The sequence below is a fragment of the Chiloscyllium plagiosum genome, chromosome 41 (genome assembly GCF_004010195.1).
Source record: "Chiloscyllium plagiosum isolate BGI_BamShark_2017 chromosome 41, ASM401019v2, whole genome shotgun sequence".
Classification (NCBI taxonomy): domain Eukaryota; kingdom Metazoa; phylum Chordata; class Chondrichthyes; order Orectolobiformes; family Hemiscylliidae; genus Chiloscyllium; species Chiloscyllium plagiosum.
The window spans coordinates 9,971,023-9,981,261 of NC_057750.1; the positions used below are offsets into that span (position 1 = coordinate 9,971,023).

Genomic DNA, 10,239 nt, shown 5'->3' on the forward strand with positions numbered 1-10,239 from the left:
TAATAAAAAGTCTGAGGATTGAGAATGTTTTTGAGGTCAGAAAGGTGTCACCAAAAAGTTGATAAGAGATAAAAGAAGAGGTGACCAGGTAAACTGACCAGAAATATAAAAGCAGATTGAAAGAGCTTTCTCAAGTGTACAAAAGGAGGAGAGTAGCTAAATTATGTATTAGTCCTTGAAAGGCAAAGACAGACATTGGGCAATGACAGTGGCAATGAGCATATATTTTGTATCTTTCTCCATCCATTTGTAATCTGGTTGGGCTATGATTTCCTCTCACACTTACCTGCTTACCCACTCAGTATGAACGCTCGTGCAAGTAATCATCACTTCAGTAAATGGACTTAAGGGCAGCCTTAGCTGGCAGCAGCACCATTGCGAAAATTCAAGAGGAGAAAGGTGTAAGCAATATTAGCAAATGGGAGGAAAATATAATTTTAAATGTTTGAGATGGTTGAGCTCAAGGTAGGGAGTAACACTGAACCAACTGAGTGCAGTGTCCTTTCTGTTCTCTGTTATTTCTCTATTAGTTATGATCACCTGTCACAGGTGTTAACCAGGATGTTGGATGAGAGACCTGACAATGCTGTGGACATCATTGAAGACATCAGCAAGAAGGTGAAACGGTCTCAGTTCTCCAAGAAAATGGATACTCTTCGTGACGAGTATGAGAATTCAATGGCGTACGGTCTGGCTGAGGTTCAGAAATCTCTCTTTGTGAAGACAGTCGAGACAGAAGAAGGGGCGGCAGCAGATCACGAGGAGGAAGTGGTAAATACTGATATCAGCAGTTTAGTACTCCACTGTCACAGAATAGAAGTGCACAGAGCTGAGTAGGTAGCACAACGTGTTGGATGCTCAAGCATTGTTGTCTGTTCTATATGCTTTTCAGATCATGTCTCCAGTCTTGATGTGTGTTTAGGCTCAATGTTAGCACTTCCACATTATGGTTCAGACAGGTATGGCTTACTGCTCTCTCCACAATCTAGGCCGACATTTTTATGTTATTATTGTGTTTCCAATCACATTCATTTGTGGCTCAGTCTGCCTCCTGAGGTGAATAAACAAGATCCCACAGTACTATTTTGAAGAAGAGCAGGTGAGTTCCTCTCAGGACCCAGCCTATATTCATCCTTCAACCAACGTTGTTAAAACAGATAGAGGAAAAAAAATACTTGATTTTGTGGCACCTTTCATAACCTCAGGACCTCCAAAAGCAATTTCCAATCTGTTATGATCCTGGCTGATGGCAATATTGGACAAATCATCTCCCAGGCTGAAATCTAGTTTGCTAGTTTGTTTGTTTTCAGTATTTTTGTTTTCAGTTGCTTAATGTGTGTTTTCTTTATTCAACATATTCATATGAAGCTGTCAGTGTTCTTTAACAAAAGAACACAAGTTTAGTACATAAATGAACAGCCAAACAAATTTATAGAGATATATCCTCTGCATGACAGGTTAGATATACCTTATCATAAACAGCAAAACAAACTTTCAACCTTTTTCTCAACGGTATCCTTTACAGATACTCAATCCCAGCAAAGCATCATTCCTATCTCAACTCATTCATTTCTTGTTTTGCAGACAGTTTTTCAGTTCTGATGCCCTCATCCTCTTTTCAGTCTGCTCCTCAGCCTAAAAACACTGATACAGCTTTGAAACTTCACAAACTAAAATCTTTCTGCTTGGGTGCTTCTGATTCTGAAATGAATTTTAAAACCTAGTTGTGGCTATGATGTTTTTTACATATGATTAAAAGTTTCAAAACTCTCATAAACATTTCATCAGCTAGCAATATAGTCCTGCTAGGCACTTCTCACTTTGCTGTTTGTGGGTGCAGACATTAGCCTCTTATGTGACATTTGTGACAACATTCTGAAGTATTCTACTTGTTGTAAACTTGGGGTTTCTGGATATTGTGAAAGGTGACTTACTTCCTTCCATTCTCTTTCTCTGTCTCTCTTTCTTTCTCTGTCTTTCACAGAGTCACAGAGATGTACAGCACAGAAACAGACCCTTTGGTCCAACCCGTCCATGCCAACCAAATATCCCAACCCAATCTAGTCCCACCTGCCAGCACCTGGCCCATATCCTCCAAACCCTTCCTATTCATATATCCATCCAGATGCCTTTTAAATGTTATAATTGTACCAGCCTCCACCACTGCCTCTGGCAGCTCAGTCCATACACATACCATTCTTTGCGTGAAAGATTTGCCCCTCAGGTCTCGTTTATATCTTTCCCCTCTCAACCTAAACCTATACCCTCTAGTTCTGGACTCCCTCACCCCACCGAAAAGACCTTGTCTATTTACCCTATCCATGCCTCTCATGATTTTATAAACCTCTATAAGGTCACCCCTCAGCCTCCGATGCTCCAGGGAAAACAGCCCCAGCCTATTCAACCTCTCCCTATAGCTCAACTCCTCCAACCCTGGCAACATACTTGTAAATCTTTTCTGAACCCTTTCTAGTTACACAACATCTTTCTGAACATTTCCTCTTTTTCGCTGTCTCTTTCTCACTCTCTTTCTTTTTCTTTCTCCCTCTCTCTCTCTCTCTGTGACTTCAGCACCATTCCCTTTAACATCCTTCTCTTCTCTCTGGCAGACGGATACACCCCTACCCAATATCATGGAAATGGCCTATTACTTTGAGCAGGCGGGAATTGGCCTCAGCAGCGATGAGATGTACCGCATCTTTCTGGCACTGAAGCAACTGGTGGAAGCCCATCCACTGCAGAAGTGCCGGTTCTGGGGGAAGATCTTAGGAATCAATGGGAATTATATTATAGCTGAGGTGGATTTCCGTGAGGGGGAGGAGGATGCAGAGGAGTTGGGAGAAGAGGAGGACGCAGAGGGAAAGGAAGATGATAAAGAGGACTTTGATCGAACTGAGGAGGAAGAAACAGAAGAACCTGAAGACAAGCCTCCAGAGTCAACATATAAACCCCCACCAGTCATCCCAAAAGAAGAAAATCGCTCCGGCACCAACAGGTACACTTACTTTGTTTGCAGTGAACCAGCCAAGCCATGGGTAAAGCTGCCCCCTGTTACACCAGCACAGATCACAGTAGCCAGGAAGATCAAGAAATTCTTCACCGGCAACTTGGATGCGCCCGTCATCAGTTATCCACCGTTTCCTGGTAACGAGATGAGTTACCTGAGGGCGCAGATTGCTCGGATATCTGCTGGCTCTCAGATCAGCCCACTGGGATTCTATCAGTTTGGAGATGAAGAGGAGGAGGAGGAGGAAGGGTCAGTGAGGGATAATTACGAGGAGAATCCAGAATTTGAGGGAATTGCTACAGCAGAGCTGTTGGACACCATGGCCAACTGGGTCCATCACACACAACACATCCTCCCACAGGTAAGCCTGCCTTTTACACCTCCACGTTTCAGTTTCTTCTCTTCCTAATCTTCATCCCTCACTCGCAAGATTCTCTCAGGGTCCCTAGGTGAGAAGGCGGTGGTGATGATGAGCTTTTCTGAGTCAGTGATAAACTCTCAAAAACTGGGAGCCAACAGTGACTGGGACTTTATGAGCAGAGAGCTGAAATCTGGCACGTTAAGTGATGATAAAAGAGATTGTGGACCTGCATTTGCTGGGAATTCACGTGAATGGGGAGACACCTGTTATTAGCATTTAGAAATTCCACCAAATAAAGGGGGTGCAGAGGAACCTCAATTATCCTAAGGACACGGACGGGGAGTATTTCATTCGGTTAATCGAATTCCGGATAATTGAATGCCGGGTAACATAGTTTAGCCCAGCATCGGGAGCATGTGATCTTGCCGGATAATCCAATATTCGGATAATCAAATGCCTGATAATCAAGGTTCCTCTGTATTTAAATGTTAATGTTGTACCTTTGTTTGCTGGGACACTCAGCTGTTCTGCAAATATACTTGGTGAAGTTGTACTCGTCACTTAGTTTATCAGTTCAGTGACCGGTGATTATCAGTTTGCTAGATTGGTGCCATTAATTAGTATTGACCACATCACAGGCCCTTAAGACAGGAATATAACAGAGTAGATGACCTGCTCTCAGCCCGGGAGGCCATCTTGAAGGGTGATTTAGAGACTCATAATTCTGTAGTTTGGGAATTGTTGCGCCAAAGAATATTTTGGCTGCTCTCCTGATTACCTAATTGAGACCACTTGCAATATCACTGCCCTTCTCTACTTCCAATATTTCTGGTTTCTTCAGCAGAGTGGCTCTTCACTGACAGGGCTAACCCATTGAATGCTTCACTGATAACACTAGTCTGCATTGTCTCACGATTCCCTAGTTCTGTAGGCTCCTTCAACCTCCAAGATTTCTGTGCTTCTCCAATTCTGGCCTCTTGCCTATCCCTTGGTGGTCACACTTGCAGCTCCCTTGACCCAAAGCCCTGGAATTCTTCTTTCTTTATTCCTTCCTGGGATGTTCCCTATCTCTCCTGTCCCTTGAACAGAGTGTCTTGCTCAACCATTTCAGACAGCAGTTGAGAGTCATAGTCATAGAGATGTTCAGCATGGAAACAGACCCTTCGGTCCAACCTGTCCATGCCGACCAGATATCCCAACCCAATCTAGTCCCACCTGCCAGCACCCAGCCCATATCCCTCCAAACCCTTCCTATTCATATACCCATCCAAATGCCAATCACATTGCTTTGGATCTGGAGTCACATGTATGCCAGATGGTGTAACAATACCAGATTTCCTTATCTGAAGGAAATTGGTGAATCATAGAATCCCTACAGTGTGTAAGCAGGCCATTCAGTCTATCAGTCCACACCGACCCTTTGAAGAGGATACCACCCCGTCCCATCCCCATCCCCATTGTGACGCTGCATTTCCCATGGCCAATCCATTTAACCTGCACGCCCCTGGTCACTATGGGCAATCCACCTAACCTGCACATCTTTGGACTGTAGGAGGAAACCAGAGCACCCGGTAGAAACCCATGCAGATACAGGGAGAATGTGCAAACTCAGACAGTCACATGAAGCTTGAATGGAACCCAGGTCCCTGGCGTTGTGAGGCATCAGTGCTAACCACTGAGCCACCATGCTGCCCACCTACTGTTGATTAAACAGGCCCATGAAGCAGCTAATCCACAGCACCAACGAAACACATGGGTTTTTACCACAATCAATGATTATTTCATGGTCACTACAACTGAGACTAGCTTTATAATCCAGATTTATTAACTGAAATCGGGATAGAATAAATCATTACATGGAAAGATGTGGATTTATTTGGAAGAGTTAGCAGTAGATTTATTAAGGGAAATTCATGTCTAATTAACCTTCTGGAGTTTTTTGAAGAAGTGACAGGAAGGGTTGATGAGGACAATGCTGTTGACATGGTGTATACAGGCTTCCAAAAGATGGTTGATATAGGGCCACACAACTGATTTCTGAGGAAAGTGATTGATCAAGGGAATGAAATGGTCAGTACCAATGTGTATAAAATTAGCTGAGTGTTAGGAAGTGGAGAATCATGTTAAGAAGCATTTCTTGGGCTGGAGGAAGGTTTTTAGTAGAGGTTGCCAAGTGTTGGTATTTTGTGTGTTTGTGTGTGTGTGTGTGAGAAAGAGAGAGAGCGTGTGTGTGAGAGAGAGTGTATGTGTGTGCGTGCGCATGTGTACGTGTGTGTGTCTATGTGCGTGTGTGTATGTGTGTGAGTGTATGTGTGTGAGTGTATGTGTGTGTGCGTGTCTGTGTGTGTGCGTGTATGTGTGTCTGTGTGTGTGAGTGTGTTCACACTTTGCAGATGATGCAAAATTGTAAACTCTGAGGAGGACTGTGTAGACATTCAAGAAATTGGTTGAGTGGGCAGAGAAATGGCAGATGAAGTTCAGTGCAGAGGTACAGTAATACACTTAGGTGCAAGCACATGGAGAGACAGCTAAAATAAAGGGTATTATTCTATAGGGCATGCAGGAACAGAGATACTTGGGTGTGTACATGCTTAAATCTTTAAAGATGCCAGAACAGGTAGGTAGAGCACTTCATAAAGCGTACAGTATTCCAGACTTCACTAATAAGGGGCTTAAACTACAAGAAACGAGAGGTGCTCGACTTATAACGGACCCTGGATAGACTTCAGTTAGAACATTATGTGCAGATCTGAGTACCACACTCTAGGAAGGAATGCATTGGAGAGAGAGCAGAGGAGATTTATAAGAATGGGTTCCAGGGATGAGAGAGTCCAATTATGAGTGCAGATGTTTGGAGAAGTTGGGACTGTTTTCCTTGGAGAGAAGACTAAGAGGCAAATTGATAGAATTTTTCTAAATTGCGTGGAGTCTGGAGAGTGTTCCCAGTTATAAAAGGGTCAAGACCCAAAGGGTATAATTTTAAAGTATTTTTTTCAAAAGGAGCAAATGCGAGGTGAAAAAAAATCTTCTCAAGTGGTCTGGGATTGGATTACACTGATTAGAAATGTGGTAGAGGCAGGTTCAATCGAGGCATTGAAGAGGACATTAGATGTTTATTTAAATAGAAAGAATATAAAGGAATACAGGGGAAGGCAGGAGTTTGGCACAAAGTCAAAATGCTTGGAGTATCAGTACAGACACAATGGGCCAAATGGCCATCTTTCATCTGCACCAACGATTCTGTGATGTCTGGTGGGATTTGAGGCCATGTTCCCTGACTGTTGGCATGGTAACGATCGGTGGTACCAGTGACATCACCATGAATCCTAAGTCTTTCTGTCTCTGTGCTCCTTTAAGATGCTTCTTAAAACCCATTTCAGACAGGATTTTCATCTGCTGCACTTGTTCACGTGCCTCGGAATGCAATCTTGTCTTGTGTTTACAGTGAGCCTTTTGAGAAGATTGTGTTGAGTCGATTAAATTAAAGAATGCTGAACCCTGTTCGAGAGGTCCGGCTTCTTAACTAAAATTGCTTTCTCTGTCACAGGGCCGTTGTGTTTGGTTTAATCCTGTTCAGAAAAAGGAGGAGGATTTTGAGGAAGAAGAAGAGGAAGAAGAGAGAGAGGCACCAGACGAGCCAGAACCAGAGGTGGGACCACCGCTCCTCACTCCACTCTCTGAGGATGCAGGTAACACAATATCATCAGAATAAGGCCCTCTACACCAGGTGGCATGGACAGGGTTTTACTTTATTTGCCCTGTCATGTCACCTTTTACCTTTAGTCGTGAAACTTCCTTCCTCTCTCCTCAAGGGTTCGACTGCTGAAAACTTCTGAGAGCAGAAGAAGACCGTAGGCCAGGCAAACCAATCCGTTTTTCACTAATACAGTCCCCACATACCTCCTCCCAATTATCCCTTAATCCTACTTGATCTATGTATCCCTCTACCTATCCATTTTTTCCCCATATTCCTCAATTTGAGTTGCCCACCTTCTTCTCATGTCCTTCAATTCCAATTACCCACTGTGTCTCCCCAAATTCCCCGAACTTCACCCATTCACCTGCTCTCTGTATCCCTCAATCCTAACCATCCACTCACTTTCCATATCGCTAGCTTCATCTTGTCCCATAATTCTCGATCATAACGATCCACATTCTCTCCATATCCACTAATCATTTTATTGTTTATTGTCTATGTACAGTGGTGCTTTAGATCCTTGATACTGGGTACAGTATCGGACAAATCCTATGTCCAATAGCTATAGCGGGCAGGTTACTGGTGAACTTTGCATGCACCATGCCACTGTTTCTATGAACATGGGTCACTTTACCCCAAATAACTTGAGTCTTTCCCACATCCCTCAATCGTAATTGTCCACTTTCTCCCCTCAATTTCTTGTATCCCTCAATTTCATCAATCCATTGTCTCACAGCATTTATCATTCCCAATGTTTTTGTAAAGCTACTGTTCCTATTTCTCACCATTTCTCATAGTCTCATGGATACAGCCCGAAGAAGTGGGAAAAGGAATGTACTCATTGTATTCCCTTCTGTGGTGATGGTGTCAGTAACTGAAGCATACCTCATGCCTCATTCCTGGTCTTTCATTGTTTCAGAGGTCAACAATATCCCTCCCTGGGCTGTCAAACCTTCATCCATCCTGATCCCCCAGTACGCCAGTGCTTTGGTCCGATCCAACCTGTGGCCAGGGGCCTACACCTTTGCGATCGGAAAGTGAGTATCCATTATTTTGGGTGCAGCAGGAATGTGGGACGGGTTTGTTGGCTTTGGGCATGTTGGCCAACAACTCAGTATTTATCTTCTTCCTTTCATCAGGGGCACATTGGGATTTTTAGGTCTAGTGCTTTGTTCTTGAGAGAAGTAACTGCTCTTTCCGTTGGGACAGTTGCAGATGGGAACCTTAGCATTTGGAGGGTGGGGGTGCTGCGGTGTGCCCTCAAACTTCCGAAAGGCAACAGGATGACAGTCAAACTCAGGGGCAACCTTCGAAGTTTGAGGTTTCAGGAGCTCTGCTCTAATTAGCAAATTAACACTTTATTGAAAAAGATGTATTCTTTAATAAGAAATGAAGGGGGCCACTGACAATGCCAACATTTGTCACCCTTAAATCAAGGGCTTGCTAGGCTGTTTCAAAGGCAGCCATTTTGTTTTGGCTCTGGAGTCACATGAAGGCCAGATCAGGAAAGGACAGCAGATTTCTGTCGCTAAAGCGTATCAGTGAACTAGACGGATGTATACAACAGATGGAAATGTGTTGCTGGAAAAGCGCAGCAGGTCAGGCAGCATCTAGGGAACAGGAGAATCGACGTTTCGGGCATTAGCCCTTCTTCAGTTGTTGAAGGTAGTTGTCATGGTCACCAGTACTAAAGCCAGCTTTATATTCCTAGATATGAGCGGCACAGTGGCTCAGTGGTTAGCACTGCTACCTCACAGCAACCGGGTCCTGGGTTCGATTCCAACCTCGGGCATCTGTCTGTGTGGAGTTTGCACATTCTCCCCGTGTTTTTGTGGGTTTCCTCCGGGCGCTCCAGTTTCCTCCCACAGTCCAAAGATGTGCAGGTCAGGTGAATTGGCCATGCTAAATTGCCCCATAATGTTAGGTGCATTAGTCAGAGGGAAATGGGTCTGGGTGGGTTACTCTTCGGAGAGTTGGTGTGGACTGGTTGGGCTGAAGGGCCTATTTCCACACTGTAGGGAATCTAATCAAATATTCCAGCATCTGCAGTCATTGTTTTTACCTAATGGGATTTCAATTCAGGTCCCCACAGCCTTAGCCTCCACATTTTCAATCCATTGACGCTACCGCTATACCACCACCTCGCTCCTCCACCTTCTCCAAACTGTCACTTGACTAACTCGTATAACCCAATTGAATCGTTTCCCTGTTCGACAGGAAATTTGAGAATGTTTATTTTGGCTGGGGCCATAAGTACAGCCCGGAAAACTACAGCCCTCCCTCAGCCCCACTGGTGCAAGCAGAGTATGCCAGCGGTCCCGATATCACCGAGGTAGACGACCCGACGGTGGAAGAGGAGCAGGCTCTGCGAGCCGCATTGGAGGAACGACTAGCAGCAGCAGAGGAGGCTGAGGAGGAGGAGGAGGAGGAAGAGGAGGAAGATGACGAGGACAACTAATTAAAGAAGGATTCCCCTATACAAATAACTTTGACACTTTCTTTTCTCTGTATTTTATATGAACCTTTTGATACTCGCTGCTCCCCTCATATTTCAAAGAACACTAAGTTTGTAAATGAATTTCTTATAACTGCATAGAGGATAATAAAAGATTCTTTTTAAACTGCGTATGTCAAACCCAAGCGCTTATTGGTGGCACGTCATTGATCTGAAACAGTAACTCTATTTCTCTGTCTGCAGACGTCACCTGGCACTGCAGCCTGTTTGCAGCTTGTTCTGTGTTTATGCCACATATCCAGCATCTGTGGTTTTATGCTTTTGCTCAAAAGTTTCCATCATCTGCGCTCAAATCCCATGGGCAGACACCGGAGAAGCAGCAAGGTGTAAAGAAGAAGGTTGGAGAAAGAGTGGAGGGTGTGAGGGAGTGACATGCAAGGAACTAAGAGGGAGTGAAGTATAAAGGATGAAGTGAGGGGAGAGATGCAAGTTGTACAGAGAGCACTGCATGAAGGACTGAAAACAGAACATGCTGGAGATCACAGCCGCTGAGGCAGTATACGCAGAGAGAAAGCAAGCTAACATTTTGAGTAGATCTGATGAAGAGTCATCTAGACTCAAAATGTTAGCTTGCTTCCTCTCCATAGATGCTGTCTGATCTTGCTCTGATTTTCAGCATTTTCTGTTCTCAGTCCAGGTTCCAGCATCTACAGTAATTT

At 44.2% G+C, this 10,239-nt stretch overlaps 1 protein-coding gene across 1 annotated transcript; it reads left to right on the forward strand.

Annotated features, from left to right (window-relative positions):
- The first annotated feature begins 450 nt into the window (after positions 1–450).
- Positions 451–9,690, forward strand: rsph4a (radial spoke head component 4A). Its single transcript, XM_043680681.1, has 5 exons — positions 451–771; positions 2,610–3,368; positions 6,916–7,057; positions 7,985–8,102; positions 9,283–9,690. Exons 1-5 carry the CDS (start codon positions 451–453, stop codon positions 9,521–9,523), a joined length of 1,581 nt encoding a protein of 526 aa, XP_043536616.1. The 3' UTR covers positions 9,524–9,690.
- Positions 9,691–10,239: the final 549 nt, after the last annotated feature.

Coding starts and splice junctions, on each gene's coding strand:
- rsph4a (XM_043680681.1), top strand. CDS start 451: ATGGTTGAGCTCAAGGTAGGGAGTAACACTGAACCAACTGAGTGCAGT. Junction 772..2,609: donor CAGATCACGAGGAGGAAGTG/GTAAATACTGAT, acceptor TCTCTCTGGCAG/ACGGATACACCCCTACCCAA. Junction 8,103..9,282: donor TACACCTTTGCGATCGGAAA/GTGAGTATCCAT, acceptor CCTGTTCGACAG/GAAATTTGAGAATGTTTATT.